General features: G+C 46.4%; 1 protein-coding gene across 1 annotated transcript in view; it reads left to right on the forward strand.

The window, feature by feature from the left end:
• Nucleotides 1-9,828: 9,828 nt before the first annotated feature.
• Nucleotides 9,829-22,944, forward strand: part of EZR (ezrin) — a 49,696-nt gene continuing 36,580 nt past the window's right edge. Inside the window, exons 1-2 of the mRNA XM_044242976.1 lie at nt 9,829-9,925; nt 10,861-10,948. Of these exons, the coding sequence (XP_044098911.1) occupies nt 10,937-10,948 (12 nt within the window). The 5' untranslated portion in view covers nt 9,829-9,925; nt 10,861-10,936. The remainder of the gene's footprint in view (nt 9,926-10,860; nt 10,949-22,944) is intronic.

Genomic DNA, 22,944 nt, shown 5'->3' on the forward strand with positions numbered 1-22,944 from the left:
GAAGGATGATGAGTGAGGAAACCCACAGAAGCACAGGTGGATAATAATCATAAAGAAAATACATTAAAAGGAGATATATAATCTTATATCATTTTTAAAAGATTTTATTTATTTATTTATTTATTTATTTTGAGAAAGAGAGATCGAGAGGGAGAATGAGCAGGGGATGGGGGCAGAGGGAGAAGCAGGGGCTCAATCCCAGGACCCTGGGATCATGACCTAAGCTGAAGGCAAACGCTTACCCAACTAAGCCACCCAGGCACCCCTTATACCATTTTTTAAAAGATTTTATTTTTAAGTCATCTCTACACGCAACATGGGGCTCAAACTTACAACCCTGAGATCAAGAGCTGAACACTCCACCGACTGATCCGGCCAGGCGCCCCAATCTTACATAAGTTATATAAATTAAGAGTATGTGTACACAAAACAATATGCATTTTGCAGAGAATACAAATAAACAAAGATGTGCATTAAACACATTAGGATGAGAAGGAAACAGAAAATAGGAATAAAAAGGGGTAATTATAAAGAGCTCCATTCAGTTCCAATAGGTAGAATCTTCTGCAAAAGGTCTCCAAGGATAAATGTTCAGTGAGTCACCCTCTGCTCCCCCATAATTGCAACTGTTTGCTAAGAACTCTTAGTGCTGTGGGGGAGTTGAAAGGAAAACATCCTGGTTCATTCAATCACACTGTTAGAATGAAAACGTTGATTGAGTTCTGCCCAGCGTCAGACACTGAATTGGACAGCAGGAAACAAGGACAAATGTCTTCAAGGAGCCATAACCAAGTTTCTGCCTTAAATTAAAATGCTTAGACTAATGAAAAATACTTTTTGACGTAACTAACCATAAACATAAGATTTTGGACCAAGTAAGTCTAGTCTTAAATGCTTTGAGAGTTGGCACAGTACTTAGAATGGAGTCCAAACCGTTACTTAGGGGAAACTAAGTAACTCACTCATTCTGGCGAGTCCTGAGTAGTGTTTTGGCTGAAGATGGGCATTACGGATGGAGAAGAGAGAGAAGCCAGGAGGGAACAGGTGTCTTGAGGGTAGTGGGTGATGTGGGACAGAGGGTTATGTGAGGTGCTGGGAGGAAGGGTGGAAGGGACCGAGCCTGCCACATTTTAGCAGCAAAGGGACCCTTCTCAGATGTCACAGTGTGCTGCGTTCCATTTTCGGAGGTCTGTGCTACAAAGGTTCGCAATAATTGTGAGTAGAGATTAAATGCTCCTCCGAATTCCACGGCAAATATATTACATTTATAAAGAACCCTTCACACTTAATGATCAAAGAATGAGCATGACAATAAGAGACAAAAATTCGGTTAAATATCCAAGTGGAGGGGCACCTCACTGGCTTGGTCGGTAGACAGTGTGACTCTCTGATATGGCAGAGACAGAGACAATCAGAAACAGATAAGGAGCCTTACTGGCTGAGCGTCTTGAAATCGTTAAAGAGGTTTCATTGCCTCACTGGAGGCGCTGCGAGAGTCCAAGCAGGAAGTTCAAGGTCCCGAAATGGCACTTGAGGGATGACCATGATTTTCAGCTTGCATGGAGCAGCCTGGTGGGGAGAATGCATGTCCCTGTTACAGTTTGAAGGTGCCTAATACATAATTCCCCTTTCCCAACCTGGTATGGAAAAAACGGAGAAATACCCGAGAGCTTTATTGTGATAAAGCCACTGCTGGAAATACGGCCTAGATCTGAGGGCAGGAGGAAGTCCTCAGACAGAGCCACAGAATTAGATGAGCTGGGGGTCGCCCTGCACCACAGGGGTCTCCCAGTTGGGAGTGATCGCCATTCCTACGGCAAGTGTGGCCTGGAGGGGGCAGAGCTGTCCTCCTTGCAGGTGGGCTGGGTCCCCAGAGATAGAGACACAAGGGACAAGCCCTCCTTCCAAGTGCACCAGTCCGCGCGCATCGGGCCTTCTCCCGTGGAGGGGACACCGGAGGCCGGATGCATTACCCTTGTGGAGCCCCCTTGGGGGGAGGAAATAATCCATCTTCTACTTGGAAGCGAGGTCTTCCTCAGCTACGGGATGTTCTCAGTTGCAAGGCATAGAAGGCTATGGCCAGGCCTTGGGATATAGGGCAGAGGACAGATAACACCAGAATTCTGAGCTTTGGGAGAGTCCCCAAACCCAGCTTGTCAGCATTACTACCTGTCTGATCGCTCTCTGCTAGATAGTACCCACCCTAAAGTCTACAGAAGGCAGGATGACAACCCCCGTAAACTCTGCTCCAAGACTTAACACAGCTTTTTGATTGTGGGTGGGCTGCTTTGCTTTCTTTCATAAAAACGATTTCAAAATAAATGCAAGTCTCAGGAGATGCATGCCTAAAGTCCCAGCGCTGTGAGAGGTGGGTCCAGGAGGAGAAACGTGTTCTAGGATGGTCAGACGTCTTCCGAAGAACTAGGCTGCTTGCAATGGCGGCCGCTCTGTACCCGAGACTCCCACGAGGTGCTAGGTTGATTCTGCCGCCTCTCGGAGCAGGTTTTGCGGCGACAGCGAAGGCGGATCAGGGGAGCTGCCCGACAAGTTGTGGGATATGGCCAATCCAGACCCAAAACATGCTGTTCTGGCAAGGAAATATGCAGAAAGCCAGAAGCTCCTCTTTTTTGTTCAGTGGGTGTGTAGAGGATGAAAGGGCAGAGCAGGGGCTGGGCATACAGCTCGGTGGGCGCCACCACAGTCAACACAGGCAGGGCCAGCCAGGGAGCTGGACTGCACAAACGAGGGACCCCCTTCCCTGAATGTCCCTTAAGTCTAAGACCTTGAGATGTCGGCTGTGACAGACAGCTCCCCAAACAGAAAGCGTGACCGGGAGCGCTGTCTGTATGTATGTGCAGAAGAGAAAGATTGGGTGGCAAAGCCTGGGGACAGCCTGGCTTCTGCCACATCCAGCCACGTTGCCCGCGGGGCGGGAACAAGTCTGAGTGACAGCACTGCGGAGCCGGGCGGCATGTTTGCTGGCAGGGGCTGAACGCGTATGTGCCACAGATGATGAAGCCGGTCTGTGGGGCACATGGCGGCAGACGTACCCACTCAGCCTACAGACATGTTTTGTTTGGCTTGCAGTGTTTTGAAGAAAAAAAAAAAAGTCTAACTGCCAACATTTAAGAATTGGGAAAATGCATGTTAAAATCAGGATTTCAAGCTTTTCCTGAAAGTGAGACGTGTGGCAGAACAGGCCCACATTCCAGCATGGCCACAGCCACAGGTAGAGACTGAGGGGTCGTGGCTGGTCTTCTAGACAGTTCTGCCTCTCCAGCGACCACTGTTCCTTCCGTCTAGCTGCGCCCCTTGTCACTGAGCTGCCTGCCCCACCAGCATGTTCTCCGCAGCATGGTACGAAGCAGTGTGCCGGCAAGCCCGGATCACGGCAGAGCTGGGACCAGCTCCAGATCTTACAGCTGACTTTGGACTCGAACACCCAGCCATCCCCGCATTCCTGAATTGAATTGTTGGGGGTCAGTTGAGGACCTAGTCCCAGGAGGTGGCTTGGAATTGCGGACTGGCCAAAGGGCAATGCCAATTTTGTGGGAATTCATGGGAAGTCTGGTAAACCCCAAAGAGCCAAAGGCCAAATTTTATGAAGTGTGAACTTTAGGGGTTTCATCTGTCTTGCTCCCCACTGCAATCCACGGCATGACAAGACGCAGGGGATCAGTAAATATCTGCCGAATGACGTCCGTGGTCCATGTTTCATCCCAAAGCATTGCTCAAGATGTTATAAAGATGAGTTCATTCTGGAGTCAGTCTTTAGATATTCAGTAAGCTCTAGCCAGGTCAGGTAACACTCACCACCTGCTACAAAAATTTGGCCTGTTAGCAAACGGTTGTTTTTTTTTTTGTTTTTTTTTTTTAAGTGCCATAGCTTCAGTGTCCATGTCAAATCTCTAGGATCCAGACATTTCAATGCTCGATGAGATAATATAGTCACTACAAACACACAGGACTCTGTGTTCGATTCAGCCCAATAAATATTAACTAAGCTCCTATTACGTGCAATGTTCCATTCCAGGTACTTGAGTACTAAGCCAGCAGACTCTAGCCTTACCTTCAAGGAGCTCACAGCCTGAGTAGATGGCACTCCACGCAGATGCTGAAACTATCCTGCCATGCTGGGCATTTCCAGCTCATTAACCACTTTATTAAGCTAGCTTTTGAAAAACCAAAAAGAGAGAGGAAAAATGTCATGGTGATATAAAAAGGTTTATGGTTTATATATGCTACAACAAAACACCTGATTACCAATGACTCATTTATTTGGGAGCTACTCAGTTTTCAGATATGTGGATTTTTTTTCGTATAAAACATTAAACTACTCATAGAGGAAACACAAAGGAGCCCTTAGAATAAGGCCTTCTCCGAGGGCTGGGTAGGCTTTTCTGCTTGCTTTTTTAAAAAAGATCTGAAGATAATGTGATAAAATATTACCATTTGTTAAATCTGGAAAGTGGGTACATAGTTGTATATTGAATTATTTTCAGAAGATTATAACATTTTCTGATTTTTACAAATTATAAAATGACATGTTTTCTGATAATACAGAGCAGATGTAAGCCCCTTTCCTGAGAAAACTGTTATTATGAACACTGTGGCCTCCGGGACCCGAAGAGTGTAGAGCCATCTGTCTCTGGGCTATGTGATCCTAGTCGGCTCTACTTCTGTCCTTGTCTGTTCTGTGTAATAGTTCTGTGTCTGCTGTCAGGCGCTATATCTTACTGCTGTCAGACTATCTGCTATACCTCGCATCCTCCCTTCTAATCCTTCATGTCCTGGGAAAAGAGCTAATCAAATTTGTTAGAACCCCCACAAAAATTGGAATAAAGGGGAAAACAGAAAGATTCTAAATAGATTTAATTTTTAAACATTTTTTCTCCCACCATCATCTGGTTTTTCCATGGTGTTTTGGGCAGCTGATATCTAGGTAAGCGATGTGTTTCCATGGTTAGCGATCCAGCCACAGCGGAAAGTTATACTGGAAAGAAAACTACCCTGACTACACTGGCTTCAGTACCAACTAGCAGGGTTCATTCATTTGTTCATTCAACAAATACACAATGAACATCTAATAGGTCCCAGGCACTATCTGAGCAGTGGAGGGCATAGTGATGAACAGATTCTTATAGCAGAGACAGAAAATAAAGACACAGACAAGCAAGACAGAGCCGAGAGTGTGAAGAGCTCTGAACCCAGCGAATCAGGTGAAGGAGCAAGGAGTGACCTGGGAGGTGGCACTTCATGTGAGAAAGTTGGGAAGTGCTCTCCGTGAAGGCAGTATTTGGCTGTATTGTCAGAGATTGGGTGGGGGGGCATTCTAGGCAGAGGGAGCATCACATGTGAGGTCCCTAAGGCAGGAATGGGGTTGATGTGTTCACTGAACAGAAACGCTGGACAGCTGGAGCGGGGGGAGCACAGTATCGGGGAGACTGACAGCAGGTGCAGGTGGAGAAGCGGGGGGGGGCATGTGGATCTAGCAGGGCCAAGGAAACCCACCCACTAGGGTGTGACATGACTTGATACTTTCTGAGAAGGGGCTGGTAGGTCTGCTGGATTGGATGCAAGAGGGCTGAAGGAGCGGGGTGGGGGGGCAAGGGACGTAGAGGAATTCATGCTGGTTTCTAGGTGTGGGACCAAGCAGCAGGGCTTGGCTGCTTGTGCTGTCTGCTGAGAAGGGGGAAGGTTGAGAGAAGGGCCGTTTTCAAAAGCTCCCCAGTACTGGAGATACTAAGTATAAAGCTGTTGCTCGATGGGAGAGGTCAGGGCTGGAAATGTTATGTAAACCTTGGGATCAGATGACAGGACCTAGGAAGTGACTGCACATAGGCAAAGGCTAAACCCGAGGTAGGAGGTTAGGGAGAAGGTACTGGAGCAGTGACAGAGATAAAAACAAACCCTAAGAACATTATGCTTCCAGGGAGCATTCCATGTGCAGAAGGCTGCTTAGGAGAGGGATAAGACGAGGCAGAGAGTTTGGCCCCTGGATTAAACAAGATGAAAGTCACTAGCATCCTGACAAGAGAAGTTTGTGTCCACGGGAGTGCGGACAGTTAATTTCTGTGGGGATGTTTCCTCTGTGAAATGTGGGTAACAGAATACATATTTGAGGTCCTGTCCACTACCCCATTGTTATATGACTTTTAAGCTAGAATTTTTTTAAAACCTTCATAAAATGGTTAGAGATAAGAAAAATGATAGAAAAAAGCCATGCCTTTAGGGAGTTTGTCAAAAAGTTGCGTGGTCATTAATACTCTTCTACATAAAAACACGTAAGGTTACTTATGCAAATTTTTAAATAAACCAAGGAAACTAAAATAGAACACTAAGTGGCTGGAATTCTTAGCGGATCCAAATTACATAAGCTGTACCATCAATGCAGTAAGTACCAAGAGACCTCTAGCTCATTGTCCTGCAAACACATTTCAACATTATTTCTAGACACAAGGCAGTGGCCACCTGTCTGGCCGTCTGAATTCTTAGTCACACTTTGCTCTTTCGCCCACTGTCCTGAATTTTAACACAAGGTTACAAAGTCTTGAAAAACAACCCCAATCCTTGTTTGTCCAAGGGTACTGTACCCTATGTATTTCCCTATTGGCGACTGACTGTTCTGTTGAAGTAAGAGAGCTAGAGACCAGCACACTATTTGTGAACTTTTTTTATTGGTTGAGATAACCTGGCACCACTGTGGAGACTGGCTCAGGGGTGATCTCACAGGAGGGCTGCCCTCGGGGGACCTGGATGTTCTTGTCCTTGCTGCCCTAATGCCACCTGGTGAGCAGCCCTAACTCATGTCTGTATAACCGCGCCTCGAGAACTCCAGGCAATTTACCAACAGCCTTTCACCAGATTCACAGGGAGACACATGATTTCCCTCCTCCAGCTGAAAAATGGAAACCCTGAAATAAGGAGAGAGGGAATAATTCAAGGAGATAGCTAGGTTAAAAGAGAGCAGGGAATGGTATCCAGGACTCCTGGCTCTAGGTTTTCTTACTTCCTGCCATGACATTGACTATCAAATGGGAACAAAACCATGGCTTACAAATACAGGCGGAAATACTTCACAAAAGAAGCATGAAGCGAGAGGCAAGGTAAGCAGTATTTGTCAGGATCCCAATCCACCCTAAGTCACCTGTCCTCAAATGTTGCTATGTATCACTCACGTGGGGACTTGTTAAAGCCATAGATCCCAGGGTTCACCTGAGCCTTACTGGCCTGTGGTTCTTGAGCGAAGGTGGGGAGGTTGGGAGGTTGGGGATAGGGGCATGGTGGAGGGGTGGCTCCTTGAGTGATTCCCGTGCACACTTAAGCTTCAGTACCACTGTACTAAGCAGTTCTCATAGATGCCTTGGATTCAGTCTTCTGTGTGTATGTGTTGGGGAGTGAGGTGAGGGCAAGGCAGGGATTTAGGTCCCAATGCCAGGCGAAAATAAATTATCCCTGGTAAATCCTCTTAAAACACTCATAAGATACAGCATGAATGTTTTCACAGGGAAAGAAAACACTGTAGCATAGCATGTAAGTATAATGCTTATAGTAAGACACATAAGGAACACCAATGCAAACTGTCTCTATACTATTTTAGCTTACATGAGAAAAGTGTGCCTATAGGTCCAAATTAAATGCTCCATTATATAACTCAGTGACACAAGAACACCATGAAATATATATTATTATGTCCATTCTACAGATGAAGAGATGGGGGGGGTCAGTCACTTTAAGAGACTTGCCCAAAAGGATGGGTATGTCAGTATTGGAACCAGAATTCGGACTTCGCTGTATTTGCTCCTGAAACTTGTGACTTTTCATTAAGCTTTTTGAGATAACTGTAGATTCACATGTTTTGAGAATGCGGCCTTTTCATTTTGACCACACTGCCACAGGCCAGCTCATTTTTAAGCATTCCCCTGAAGGGTAAAATTCAGAAATGCTCCAGAAGGTCTCGGGCCACTGCTATTTTAAACAGCTAGTTTAAAAGACGATGTGCTATAAACTGGGTAGGATTAAAAAAAAATTAGATTAGAGGCCTACCCTATCAGAAGAGTTGGGGACCAAAAATGGCTAATGACGCTATGTGCAGTGATAAGGAGGTAGTGTGCCAGGAGCGACCTGCAAACCGAACCATTATCATTGTAGGTTAGTGTCTTTTCACAGTGTCTCTCTCTCAGAAGGAACACACTTGTCAGAACACAGGACAAAGGCCTTGGGCCTCACCTGGACCTCCGCAGTGCTGTGAGAGAGGTGAGAGAGGGACACAGGTGCCTACTGACAAGGGTTACCCCATCGGTGGTCCTTGCGACAGGTGAGGCATTACTAGGAGGCCCATGCTGTGCTATGCTCTTCGTACACATTATCTCATTTAATCCCTACAAGCCCACCGAGGCGCTGCTAGACACAACGGGAAACTGAGTCTTATTTGTTGCTCTGCTGGAAGTCGCTGGTTATTCTCTGTACCAGGACAGACTTATGCCTTGTTCTAGGCATCTTACATACATCACCTCTAATCCTCATAAGGACCCCGTGAAGTAGGTGCCATAATCACGCCATTTTACACACGTGAAAGCACGAACTAGTGAAGTAACTCCCTCAACTCAAGTGGAGAGTTAGTGGTGAGCCCAGGAAGCGACGTCAGGAGATGCTCTGGTCTCAAGTATTAGTCTGCATCACAACCATCTGGAGCGCAAGAAGATAGAGACACGCTGGGCCCTGGTCCCAGTTTCTGATTCTGGGTCGGCACCTGTGAATTTTCATTTCTGCAAGTTCACAGGTGAGGTCACGGCTACTAATCTGGGAAGCGCGCTCGGAGAACCTCTGTCCTAGAGCTAGCTGTCTTAATCACTGTGCAACAGATCCTACTGGCCCCCGATGTACACGTGCTTTTAGCAATTCCTCTTGAGAACCATTTGCAAAAATTATTTAAATAATTCCCAGAATCTCTGCCTTTGGAGATTTTACCATAGTTTTGAGCTTTAAGGACCACAATGTGTCCTTTAAGTAGAGCGTTCAGCCGTGGAGAGTCTTACTTTTTTTTTTTTTTTAAAGATTTTTATTTACTTATTTATTTGACAGAGAGAAATCACAAGTAGACGGAGAGGCAGGCAGATAGACAGGGGGAAGCAGGCTCCCTGCTGAGCAGAGAGCCCGATGCGGGACTCGATCCCATGACCCCGAGATCATGACCCGAGCCGAAGGCAGCAGCGTAACCCACTGAGCCACCCAGGCGCCCCTGTGGAGTGTCTTCTATGTTTGTGTCCTTCTCAACGGAATCCGAAGGCAGGGGCTCCGGCCACGTGCGCCGAAACACAGCGGCCCGGGGTTCTGGGAACCCGGCCTCGTCGCGGCGCTAGGACTACAAGATGGCCTGACCACCGGGGCAGCCCCACCTTCAAATGGCCCAGCACCCCCTGTAGCCTCCGGCTCCTCTAGGTCTATTTACACTCTCCCCGCCCCCGCCCCGGTCCACTGCGGAGCAAGCCCTCTCACCCCTCACGTCTGCGATCAGCAGCTGAATCAAATTCGGCAAAGTTCTCCGCAAGGGCAAGGGGACTGGCGGCGAAGAGAGAAAGGTCTTGGCAACAAGGGGAGGCGGCGGGAGACGCCACCCGAGTCTCCGCGGCCCCCGGCAAGCGCCCAGCCGGGTGGGGTAGGCTAGAGTCGGGCTGGGAGGGCGGGCGGGGGGCGCCGGCGGGGTGGGCGTGGCGTGGCGGGGGTGGGGGGCGCCTCAGGGCGCCGGCAGCGGCCGCAGCCATCTTGCGCGCGGGGAGCACCTCGCAGGTCCGGCGGGCGGGGCGCTGAGGGGCGCGGCCCCGGGACCCCGCCCCGCGGAGGACTCTCGGGAGTGCGGGCGGCGGGCGCACTGCACCGACTCACCGACAGCCAGGAGTGCAGCGGTCCTTCGCAGGCGCCGCGGGTGAGCCGGGCGCGCGGCCGGGGTCGGGGAGCGGAGGGGCTCGTGCCCCGAGGCGGGGGGGACAGAGGCCGGGATTCGACTACAGGTGTGGCGGAGCTGGCCTGGCGGCCGGGGTGGGGATGGGGGGGGGTCTGCGCGCGAGCCCGGAGCCCGTGGTCCCCGGGAAAAGCCGGGCTTGCCCCGCTGCGGCCAGATTCGGGGTCCCCGCAGCCCGGGCCCGTGGGATCCCCGTCTGGCCCGTGGCCCTTGGTTCTCTCTTTTCGGCCCCAACAAGCGGCAGGTGAAACTGAACCTACCGGTGTGGCCGCCCCTGCTGCTCCAGACCTTCCTCTTTCAACTCTGTCCCCTGGGGTGTCCCTCCCGAAGTGCCTGCGGAGCTCGACCCCGTGGGCGCGCGTGCTGCCCGCGCCCCTCCTGCCTCGCTCGGCCCTCTGGCCCCTCCGGCCCGTCTAGGGCGGGGACCTTTTTTTTTTTTTTTTAAAGTTTCTCAAAGGCTTGACGGTTGCGGTTTCAGCCTTGGGGCAAACGGTTGCTTCACAAAGTGAAACTTGGTGTCTGCTGTGCTCCGGGCTGGCTTCCTGGAAGTCCGAGGAGTACCTCGGCGTGCCGCCCCGCCCGCTTCCGCGTCCGCGCGCTGGGCCCCGCGCCCCCCTCCCCGCCGCCCACGGCTCCGGCGCGGGACCCCGCCCCCGCGCGGCCCCGCCCCCTCCCGCGCGGCCCCGCCTCCTCTCTCGCGGGGCCCCGCCCCTGCTCGCGGGGCCCGCCCGGCCCGCGGTAATTGTAGGTTGGGCGGTGACTCAACGCCGGCGCCCGCCCGGCCGGTTCTTAAGCAGCGGCGCGCGGGGCGGGCGCCGAGTGTCGGGCGCGGCGACGGCGGGAGGCGGCGGGCGACGGCGGGCTGCTGTGCGCTCTGAAGGGCTTTCCTCTGCCTCCAGGTCCGGAGAGCGGTCTCAGCTGCTGCGGCAGACTCGTGTTTCCAGGGGACTGAGGAAAACCCGTCAGGAACCGAAGATGCCGAAACCAGTAAGTAGGCGGCGTCGGGGCCGGTGGGATGCTCCGGGCGCTCCTTTCCCGCCGCGGCACCTGGGCGGCGCGTGGGGCGCTTCTGAGGGGATCCGGGTTCTTTTTCTGGCGGAGGACCGGAGGGAGGGAAGCGGCCCCGCGCTGGCTCAGGGGTTGGTCCTTCTGTGGAACTCTGGAGGGAGACGACGGCTGCGCTGCTTTTCGCGCTCGGGTCTTTCTGTGTGTGGGCGCCCCCGCCCCGCCCCGCCCCGCCCCAGTCGTTTCTGGTCTTTTGTAAAAGAAAGTCGGGTCTGCTGGAAAAGTGTGTTCTAACGCAACTTGGAAGTTTCTTAATAACAAAAGTTGTCTAAATGCCGGGAGAGTCAGGTGGCTCCCGACGACGCCGGTCAGCCCCGAGTCCTTCCACGGCTCGGAACCAAACGCGCCCCAGGTCCTCCGCGGGGGCCTTAGAGGGCCTGCGGCCTGGGAGCGTCGGTCTTTGCGGCGGGCCGCTGCTCTCCAGCCCGTCTCGCCCCAGGCCTGGGAGGACGTGCGCTCTGAACCCGGGAACTCGCTGGCGGCAGCAGGATTCCTATCTCTGAAAGAGGTTGAGTCGTGGCCCTGAATTGCAGATGAAGGCAGGCGGCCCTGCTCCCGGGTCGTGCGCTCCCGGTCCACCTCCTAGACATCAGCTGACTCGAGGCCCGCACCTCTCTCCCCTGCATCTGCTTCTGTTGCTCTCGGGGTGGTTCGATTGCAGGCCAGGCCTGGGGGGTGCACTTTCATTTAAGTGGTGGGAACGGGGCGGGTTCTTTGTGACCAGTATTTCTGGGAAGGTTGTACGTATTCACCTGCTTTGACGCAGGTGAGCTGGGACTAGATGTTGGGAAGGGGATTTCTCATTTTTCAATTGTTCTGAATCATGAGGGAGAAAATACCTGGATTCGGTAAAAATTGCAATAAAAGACACACACGGAATTCCAGTTTTTCAAGCAAGTCGTGTAGTCAGTGCATTTGTTCCCAGTAAACTGTAGATTCTCTAAAAGGAGTTCTTGATGAACTCCTTTTAGATGAACCTTTACCGTTAGGTTAAATACATTTAATGTTAAATACATTAAATACATTTCCGTGTCCATACGCTGTCAGATTCGGAAGCCAATAGAGTTTTTGTCTAAATTACATAATTAAGATGATTCACTCATGATGCAGAAAATGTTTTTCCTGTACAAAATTCTTCTTTTTTCAAACTAGTACAAGGCACCCAGGCTTTATGATACCTGTGATATAAAACTGGTGTAAATGCAGCCAGTCACTCAGGGCACGGTCCCATGCAGCCTTTTGCAGAATGCCAGTGAAGACATTACTGTAGGTCTGGTTTTCTTTATTTCACTAAAGGAAAAGAAGCAGAGTTCAGCTTTTAAGATACCACCTTGAGAAAAAAGGCAGTAAACCAGTTTCCTGTCACCTTTTTTTTCATTTTTCAAAATGAACTGTTACTTTTATTGTACTAAAATGTACATAATACACAATTTACTATCTTAACCGTTTTTTAAGTGTACTGTTCAGTGGCATTAAGTACATTCACCACCACCACCCCGCTCTACATCTGTTTGATCTTTTGAAACTGAAACTTTCTACCTATTAAACACTTAACTCACCAGTCCCTGGCACCCACCCTTTGACTTCCTATCTCTCAGATTTTGACTACTCGAGTCCTTCATGTAAGTGGAATCACACAATATGTGTCCTTTTCGAGACTGGCTTATTTCACTTGGTATAATGTCCTCAAGGTTCATCTGTGTTGTAGGAGGTGTTAGAATTTCCTCCTTTTTAGGGCTCTCTCTATTTCTTATGGCAGGTATATTTTAATTGTATGTATGAAGATAGATCTATTTGAATAGTTGGGGTTTTGGGCTTCTACCTGATCCCTTGAGTTCGGCAGGCAAAGTATTCTTGATTGATATCTACTGTATCAGAGGACAACTCCCTTTATAAAACAGCATGAATGAAATAATACTCGCTTTTTCTCTTAATACTGCTTCTCGAATCACCACTTGTTAGAAAGATTGAGGATTCATTCACTCAGCGAGCATCCGTTCTGCAAGCTGCATTGCAGGGTGTGGTTGGGTGAGACCATGCTTGGTTTGGGGGGCGGAAGGTCTTAGGGTCTGGAACCTGAGCCAGGACACATGCGAATGCTGAAATAGTAGCTGGGAGACTCTGAGTGCCACCAAAGAGGGAAAGAAGCTTAGGTCAAGTGCAGCACGATTGGGAAGAAAACCATCTGATGGGGAAATAGGTGAACTTTATTGAGAAGTTAGCCTTCAGCTGAGTTTTGCTGGAGGCTGTGGGTAGGATTTGATCAGCTTGGGCGCTCCAAGGAAGGTACTATTGTCTGGTTTTACTTTTCCCACAACTGCTTTGGGGCTCTACTCAACGTGTGGCTTGTAGACTTCCACGGAGGATGGTTTGAGGTCCAGAAGACGCCACACCCTCTGCTCAGCTAATTTTTTGGCCTTGTGAGTCTTCATCTGGGGGAGAGGCATGGGGTTTGTGCAGGGAGCTGGCTCAGGAAGCAGCCCTGTGCCTGTGGTTCAGCCAGGGTTAACCTCCTCTCTTGTGGTCCCCCTTCCTCCTCTCTTCTTAACCACCACACTTGCTTTCTTCATCATGATAGGAAGGAGGCATGGGGCGGTAGAAAGGAAAACCACAGCAGTCAGGCTTAGGAATGATGCAAGGCCAAGCTCTCTTAAATCTTTTCTGAGCTTAGTGCTGAACTGCCTTAAGTGGCACTGGCAGATGCCATAGCTGTTCATTTCTAAAGTTTTGATACGGAAGTTGTTAATATGAAAGCAGATTTTCCCTTCAGTAGGAAAACTGTGAAAGCATGTTCAAAATTCTGCCCTTTGCCAAAATTTTAAGATAATTTCTGAGATTACCTTGCCTCTATGGGGATATATAGCATTTTCCACTTAATTTTTCTCTTGGGTATATACCCAGTGTGGAATAAGTCCTTGTTTCTTAGCTTCTTGTGCAAGTTGCTTGTCAGTAAGATGGGACTGTTGGCAGTATCTCATTTATAATGTTACATGAGATAATGTCCACTAAATACTTTAATAGGCACAGGGTTTACTGAATATACTGATATATTTTCCAACCCTCCCCGCTTCATTTGAGGGGATACTTGGGATATATTTTCTGTGTATCCCTCCTTCTTTACCATGGGCAGATGGTGAGTTAGCTAAAATTTTCCCATGTGGTGGTGAGAAGTGCTGGCTAGAATTAGTCATTTGTCATCATCACACTGTGTCAGGCACAGTGAGTCTTTTTGTACATTTCTCCATTAGCTCAATAGGCAGTTATGTGTTACTCTGCTAGATGTTGAGGCCACCAAGATGAGTAGACACAGAGATACTCGCTCATGGATTTACAGTCTGGTGAGGCGGACAGTAATGCTAGAATAACTTGAGTGTATATAATGGCTTGTGGGGGAGTGTTTATCAAGGAGGACAGGAAGGCACCTCCAGGAGGTGATGACTGTTCAGAGCAATTCAAGGAATGAAGGGACCTTAGCTAGGTGAAGGAGGGTGGTAAGGAGCCTACCAGCCACAGGGAATGACTTGTGCAATGGTCCTGAGGTGGAAGGGGGTAGGAGGACTTCAGGGTTCCCGATGAGGATGAGTATGGCTGGAGAGGAAAATTAGAAGCTAATTGTACAGAGCCTAGTAAGCCATAAGAAGGCATTTTCAGGACTTAGCTCAGGTGGAAGCACTGAATGTTTTTGATTGGAAGGAAGTGGCCTGATCAGATTTGGGTTTTGAAAGGTCACTGCACCTGCAACCTGAGAATCAGCAGGAGGGTGAAGGTGCAGGCAAAGACTGTTGGAGTAGCCCAGGTGAGGGGTGGTAATAACATGGACCCAAGGCAGTGGGAGGTAAATGGAGAGAAGTGGATGTGTTTGGGAGCCCTTTGACAGGACTTGGTGATGGATTGGGTGCGGGGGGGGGGGGGCAGAGGGCAGTGTAAAGCTGATTTCTGGCGCCTGGCTTGCATAACTGCATGGATGGTAGTGCCATTCACTGAGATAAGGAACCTGGAAAAGGACCAAGTGTGAGAGGGAGGGTTGAGAGTTTGGTTTGTACCTGCTGACAAATTTGTAACTATAATCGATGGAAGGAGTTCTTCTTTCATCATGATAACTACTACCTCCTAAAATATATGTAAATATCAGTATTTTTCTTAAACCACAGTATTTTTTAAATCCACTTAAACTAAAAGTAATCCAGCAGCTTCTTAGGTTTCTCCTGAGTGTGTATGTACACTATACACACATTAAATTCAAAGTTAGGATTAATTTAGTGCTGTGTTCTCAAACAGTGGCATACGTAATTATCTGGAGACCTAAAGATCCCTGGGTCCTTCATAGTACTACTAAATCCCCATCTCCAGGGCCAAGTATACTGGGCCCCTGTACTTCCATTAAGCTCCCCAGATGGTACTGATGTGCCCTCAGACTTTGGGAACTTCTGATTTCATAAGAAAGGAGCAGTTTATATATTCTTTTCCTCAGAACCCCAACAGTACAGTGAGACCCTCCTAATGGGGTTGATACTGGTTGTGTGTGAGCAGAAGCCAGAGCCCATGGTGTAGTTTAGGGGGCAGCAAACCCCAGTGTGATTCCAGAGCATCCATTCAGGCCAATGTTCTTGCAGGCTTGGGAGGGGATATTCAGCCACCTTCTTAAAGTTCCAGCTTCAGTGCCGTGGGTGCTGGTGCTGTCATTGGTATTTGGAATGTGGCTGGGGTGGGGATAAAGAAGATAGCTGAATAGATACCAAACTCCGGAAAGACAGGGAACTGAGATGTCTAATTGAATCTCTCTGATTTGAGTTCCTCTCTGCAGGAGTCCAGTTGCAGAGCTTAATTTGGCAGTGATCAGGGGGCTTTCAAATTTTGGCTGTCTTTGTTTTTAAAGGGAAAAAAGAGGCAGCCATTTTCTGTTAAATAGCAGGGAAGAAAGAGATGCCATTCCTCATTCCTCTCTCTCTCCTGTCCTTCCTCGCTGGCCTCTCTTGGTAGTTACTGTCCTAAGTAGTAATGTGATTTGTAACAAAAATTTTAATCAATTTATAAATACTTAAAATTTGGGAAAGGAAAACAATATTACTATTCTTACTGAATTATAATTATTTTTCTTTATTTTATTTAAACTTATGGGTATCTTTGACAACTTGAAGATTTTTAGGATGATTCAATATATATGCCTGCTTTTTTATAGTATTCAGACATTTCACCTTTAATCTGGAGAGTAAAACTCAGTCTGCTTTCAAAATCAATGAATGCATTTTGAATATGCCTTTATATTTTATTTCATTGGTAACTACATATGGGAGTCCCCAACTACTCCAGTTAGTGTTTTTCGTTTGTTTTGCTTTTTGTTATTTTGTTTTGTTTCATTTTTTAAATTAGGCTTCATGCCCAGCAAGGAGCCTAAACTGAGGGTCAGTCTCACGAGCCTGAGATCTCAACTTGAGCCGAAACCAGGAGTCACCCAGGCACCACCCCCGCCACCCCCCGCAGTTAGTTTTTAATTTAAGCACTAAATGTGTGGTTGCCACTACTAATTAAATATGGAATATTTATTGGAGAGCCCAGAAGGTTGCATTATTTACCTTCTAAGAGACTTATCATCCATGCCTGTGACATGAATCTTTTTAAAAAGATTTTATTTAGTTGAGAGAGAGAGAGAACATGGGGTCCGGGTTGGGGGGGGGGAGGTGAGAGAAGCATACCCCTCCACTGAGCAGGGAGTCCTGGGGACCATGACCTGAGCTGAAGGCAGACGCTTAACCACTGAGCTGCCCAGGTGCCCCAAGAATAAAGCTGTTACTCTAGACTTCAGTAAATTTATTTAGTAATCTCTATACCTAACATGGAGCTTGAACTCAGGACCCTGAGATCAGGAGTCAGGTGCTCCTCTGACTGAGCCAGCCAGGCACCCTAGTTGTGTTGTGTGTATTTTGTTTTTGTTTTTGTTTTTAAGGAAAAAAATTATGCTATAATGTGACTTAGAGACTTTTGACTAAAAATACTCAATATTTAGTGTATATAATTTTCCCAAATAAAAATGTAAAGCCATGTAAAGAATAGTTTCATAATTTAGTATTTAACCTGTATTTTGGCAAGCCATTTAGCTTCTAAGAACCTCAGTTTTGTCATCTGTAAAATGAGAGTAAAGTTTTTAAGTGAAAAGAATTCTGCATAACATAAACAGACAAAAAGCTTGTGTCTGAAATCCAAATAATTTCTCCAGATGCTGTCTGCTTTGTGTGTGTGTTGTGTACATTTTTTTCCCTAGAAACTTGCTTTACAAACGTGTCAGTGTAACAGATAGCTAAAATGAAGAGTTTTAGTTTCCAAGTTGCTATTAACCAGGTAGAGTTTGTCCCTAGGCCTGAGTAAAACAGCAATGTGAAATATTTTGTTTATTTAGTGAAAGGGAACACACTTCTTTTTTCTCATCCTCTCTGCCTTCTAGTTGTCAGAATTCCTCATCCATTGGAATGAATATGGGCTCCTTCCTTATTCATTGTAGCCCTGTTTTATGCCATTACATTCTAGGGGCTGAAACTGTAAAAGTAAGTAAGATACATTGTTGCCATTCAGGAATTCTCAGTCTAATAGGGGAGTCAAGATATGTTAGCAAAGAATTAAAATGCAGTATAAAAATTATGATAACAGGTACATAGGAAAGAAGATTAAATTGTGCCCTGGAGAGCTGGGGAAGGCTTCCCAGCCAGTGAGCTGCTGCTTCATAGGTGTTGAGGGGTGCATAGGAGCTCACAAGTGCCCAAGAGCAGAAGGGTGTTTAAGGCCACAGCAGTCAGTGGGCGGTTCTGTTTCCCTTTGTGAGTCACAGTCCATTCTTTTAGGCTCTTCTTAATACCTATAGATAAAATGGCAGTACTGGTTCAAAGAACAGGGGGACTGCATTGACATAATAATTACATTTTTAATGTAATGTATTTGATAAAACAAACCTTAAAAGCAAAATGAAAATTTTCTGACCTTGACCTAACTTACTGATTACAAAAAGGAATAGATAGCACCTAAGGATCAGCCTGTGTAATAGCAAGTATAGCAGATTTTGCTTACCTTTTGTTAACTTAGAAGACTCTTTGCACATCCTGTTTTTTCCTAAAAGTCAGATTTGGACTGTCTCTATCAAAAAATTGTCATCAGATAGTATTGTAAATAATTGTTTTTACTTTAGGATGGTATAGGCCAAGGTCAAATCTAGAGTTTTTGTAGGGTCTCCCAGCTAGGAATGAGTTTTACATTTCTACAGGGTTGTTTAAAACAAAAGAACAATAATACGCAATGGACACCACAGTGGCCCCCAATGCCTAAAATATTTATTTGGCCCTTCACAGAAAAATTTTGGCAACACCTATTAGAATAAAAATTATTGCTAAATATGTTATCCATATTATATATATGGGTGTATATTATATCCATAATAGTATACTATATGATGATAATATATATACCTGGATATGTATTGGGAAGGCTATCATCACCTAGGAGCAGGCATGGTTGGTGTTGAGGTAATCTGTTAAGCAAGGTTGGTGCTTGAGCAGGTCTTAATTTATAGAGAAAATGGTAGTATCTTGTGTCACATTTGCTAAGCCATTGTATACTGGACAGATTTCTGGCACCTGGTAAAACAAAGCAATTTGTATCTGATATTTGAGTTGAAAGGCAAAGGTTATATAAATGAATTGTTAATCACTGGCAATTTGAAATTAACTTTTGACCTATATTCTGTATATGAATTTCTGACTGCAGATGGTTTTATAGTTCAATACCTAATTTAGACCACTCCATCTGAAATAGAACCCCTTTCACTGTCCACCCTTTATTTACCCTGCTTTGTTTTAATGAGTAGAATCTAGTTCTGCCTGTTAATGTTAGATACTTAGGTTTGATCTTGTGGGTTGTTTTTTTTTTTTAATTTATTTGATAGAGAGGTTACAAGTAGGCAGAGAGGCAGGCAGAGAAAGAGGGGGAAGCAGGCTCCCAGCCAAGCAAAGAGCCTGATGGCGGGACTTGATCCCAGGACCCTGAGATCATGACCCGAGCTGAAGGCAGAGGCTTAACCCACTGAGCCACCAGGCGCCCTGTGGGGTTTTTTGTTTGTTTTTATTTCTTGCATCTTTCCTGGCCACAAAGTGAGATGCATAGTGGTTGAAAAAAAAAAAGTACCATTACTGGCTTCAAGAACAAACTTTTGGTTCTTCCTTTATTGGCTTTATTAAATTACTGCTTTATTGATATATAAGCATGCCTGCCTCTTAGAGAGTATTCTGGGGCAAGCTTCTCAACCTCCCTGTGCCTGCCCCTCACCTGTGAAACTCTGTCCAGGGGATCAGCCACAAAGGTTCTGCTGAGGCCAGGCAGGACAGCGCAGCGCCAGAAGCTCCTGGCCCTGTGCCTAGCACGAGCACTGACTCCCCTCTGTCACCACAGAGGACAGAGGACATGGAGAGGGAGTCCACTTATCACTACTAAATTCTATTGTGATTAAAAGCTTTTGTCTCGGGGCACCTGGGTGGCTCAGTGGGTTAAAGCCTTTGCCTTCAGCTTGGGTCATGATCTCAGGGTTCTGGGATCAAGCCCCACCATCAGCCTCTTTGCTTGGCTGGGAGCCTGCTTACTCCTCACTCTCTGCCTGCCTCTCTGCCTGCTTGTGATCTCTGTCTGTCAAATAAATAAAATCTTTAAAGAAAAAAAAAAAAAGCTTTTGTCTCATAATGGGCTTTTTCTTTTTGACTTACCTAAAACTACAATAGAATTTACCTTGCTTTTTTGTCCTTTTGCTACCACGTGGAACATCACTCCCATCCTTCTCTAACATTCATTTGTTCATTAACAGATAGAGTACCTACTGTGTACCAGCATCTTAGCCCCTGGAGGTACACTGGTAACACATCCCCAGTAAAGCCTGGGAGTGACAGCAGCACTGCTGTTGCTTTTCATCCAGGCTTTGCCAAGAGATGGAGGAACTTTTCATTCTCTCACGCTTTGTTGTGTAAGGATTTAAAACCACTGGGCAGAGTGTGGTTTGCTTTGTTTTTGTTCTTTGGTAAATCACTTGTATTGGACAGTGAGCCAAGATATTTCTCTAAGAAACATCTTTTTAGATATTTGCCGTAAGTCCTCATTTGCCATAACCACATAGATTCTCCCATCGTTCTCAGGCATTGAGGTTCAGGGAAATTAATTTTTTTGAATAATATTTTGGCTATTGCACATTTCTACCTGTATAGATTTCTTATACATCTTAGAAGGAGATCTGGCCATCTTCATTATGTTTGTTTGCTTGTTTTTTGTGTTTCTTTTGTTTTTTTGAAGATTTATGTATTTGACAGAGATTACAAGTAGGCAGAGAGGCAGGCAGAGGGAGAGGGGGAAGCAGGCTCCCTGCTGAGCAGAGAGCCCGATGTAGGGCTGGGTCCCAGAACCCTGAGACCATGACCTCAGCTGAAGGCAGCAGCTTAACCCACTGAGCCACCCATGTGCCCCTCATTATGATCTTAAAGAGAAAATTGAACCACAAATCACTTGCTAAAAGCTTAGAACTTAACTACTATATTGGAACCACCTCTTATTTATGAAAATGCATTATGTATACTAGTATAGTATTTTTGTCGAGGTGTTTCATTGCCTTGGTTAAGTAATTACAGATGTTGCTTCTTGTTGTTCAGGTATTTGCTTACTTACCTAATACATTGCTATTTGGGTGAGACTTAAGTGGGACTTAGATGGGTAGATAGTGTGGGGAAAACTTGATGTTTGTTAAGAAACTGGCCAAACAGGGCAGTTAGTAAATAACAGTGGGATGACAAGGCTGCAGAGGGCATGACACAATTTGAACGATTCAACTGTAAAAAGATTTTTTTTTGAGATGGTGGGGGATAACTGAATATCCATGGGATTTTAAATACTAAAATGATAGTGGTATGGTGGGGGTGTGTAACATACACATGTACTCAAGAGTTCTTTAGGGCTACGTATTGCAGTTTTTGCAGCTGAAATCCTGTGGCAGCCTAAAATACACCAGCAAAAATTATACAAATTTATATAAGTATAAATTTATATATTTATTTAAATATATTTAATTTTATACATGTTTATATATGTATGTTTTTTAAACTGGTGGTAAAAATAGATGAATCAAGAATGTTAGGCATCCAGCTGGGTGAAAGCAGGGGTGGGGTTGTTCTCTCTACTTTTGTGAATGTTCCAAATTTTACAAAGTAAAGTTTGTTTTTTAAAAGCACATTATAGGGGTGAAAGGGAAAGATGCTCTTATTTTCCCAAATGGCCAAATGCTTGAGTGTGGCGGGAGGGCAAGTGGGAAGGGACATCTCTGCCCTGGGATCTGGATTGGGGTGGGGCAGGTAGGGGGCCTGAGAATCCTCCCAGGGTCCTGCTGACTGCTCTCCACGATCTCCCAGTAGACATTTCTTGGGAGAGCTTTAGTGTTCCAAACAGATGCGTGCCTGATTTAACCCCAGATTGGACCTTCTCGCCTCCCGTATGCATATTTTATTCAAGGGGACCTCCAGTAAAAATTGCAGTTGATTGGAAAATACACAGAACTGTTTGTTCCCAGCTAGTTGCACTGTTACTCTGTATTCCCACGATCTTGGCCGGGGGTGGGGGGGTGGGGGGGGTTGTTCAGTGCCCTCATGCCCCGACTGGAAATAGGTCATTGCTTCAATGGCAGCTTTTGCAGAGCTGAAAATTGGAAGTGAGCGTAACAAAGCGTGGGGCATTCTGGAGCAGGGTTTTGTGCAGCCGTCTGGAGGCTGGCATGCCTTCTGTGCTGGGGCTAGGTCCGAGGGTGGGTGGGAGGGAGGGGTGCGGACGTAAGTGCTGCAAACCTGAGCTGCCTGAGCCAGGTGGGGGGCTGTTGAGGGGGCCCCCCGCCCTCACGCCTACTAATTATGTGCCTGGATCTGACATCCTGGATTTCAACCAAGTATAAATTGAGAATTTGTTTTTGTTTTGTTTTGTTTTTGACTTAGTATAATTTCAGAAACCCTGGGCGGTTTAAAATAACTTCTTTTGAAGTTTGCTTCTGTAAGCGAATTTTGTAAGCTTACTGATTTAGTTTGGATTTCTTTTTTTTTTTTTTTTAAACTTCTGGGGTCTTGCTCTCTATTTTCCAAGATGTGAAAAGCCAGCGTTACAGGAGAAATTATGTAACACAGTATGCATGTGATTTTTTTTTTTTTAAGGTTTTTTATTTTTAAATCTCTACACCCAAGGTGAGGCTCAAACTCACAACCCCGAGGTCAACTTGCACACTCTAGGAACTGAGCCAGCCAGGTACCCCTACTGCACATGTGATCTTAACCAGGGACAAAGATTTATCAAAGAAATGGCATAAGATTTAAGGTATGACTTATCTTAATGAATGGACATTTCCATTCTTTGATAGTCTTTCCCCTCCCACCAGGTTAGAAAGGAAAAACCCTTCAGGGACTTCTAACTTTACAAAGAAAACAGTACATTCCAGGTGGGTAGTGAAGTCTAATCCACAGGCCTTTAATTTCCTGTATTCTGTGAGCCTAGAATTAAAAAATCATTGTAGCAGGTGATAGCCATCTTGGCTCTATTCCTTTTGTCTTTTACAGAATCCTAAGTTTGTGGATATAACTAACCTCCCTTTCCAGTGAACTAAATTGGTGCTAAAGTATAGTATGGAAGACACATCGAGCAAAACTGAATTCACATGTTACAGAATCAAGACTTCACAAGCCTAGTAAGCTAAAGAGAAAGTGACCTTGGAGTGGGGAGAAAAGAAGGGTATAGACAGCATCCATGTTTCTGGAAAGAAGTCATTTCTTTGTGACATTTCTTTGATTGGTTCTTCCCCTCTCCTAAGTCAGGTGTCAAAGCCTCATAGTTCGTTTCATGCCCATATTAAATGAACACACACAGCGTAT

The sequence above is a fragment of the Neovison vison genome, chromosome 1 (genome assembly GCF_020171115.1).
Source record: "Neovison vison isolate M4711 chromosome 1, ASM_NN_V1, whole genome shotgun sequence".
Lineage (NCBI taxonomy): Eukaryota > Metazoa > Chordata > Mammalia > Carnivora > Mustelidae > Neogale > Neogale vison.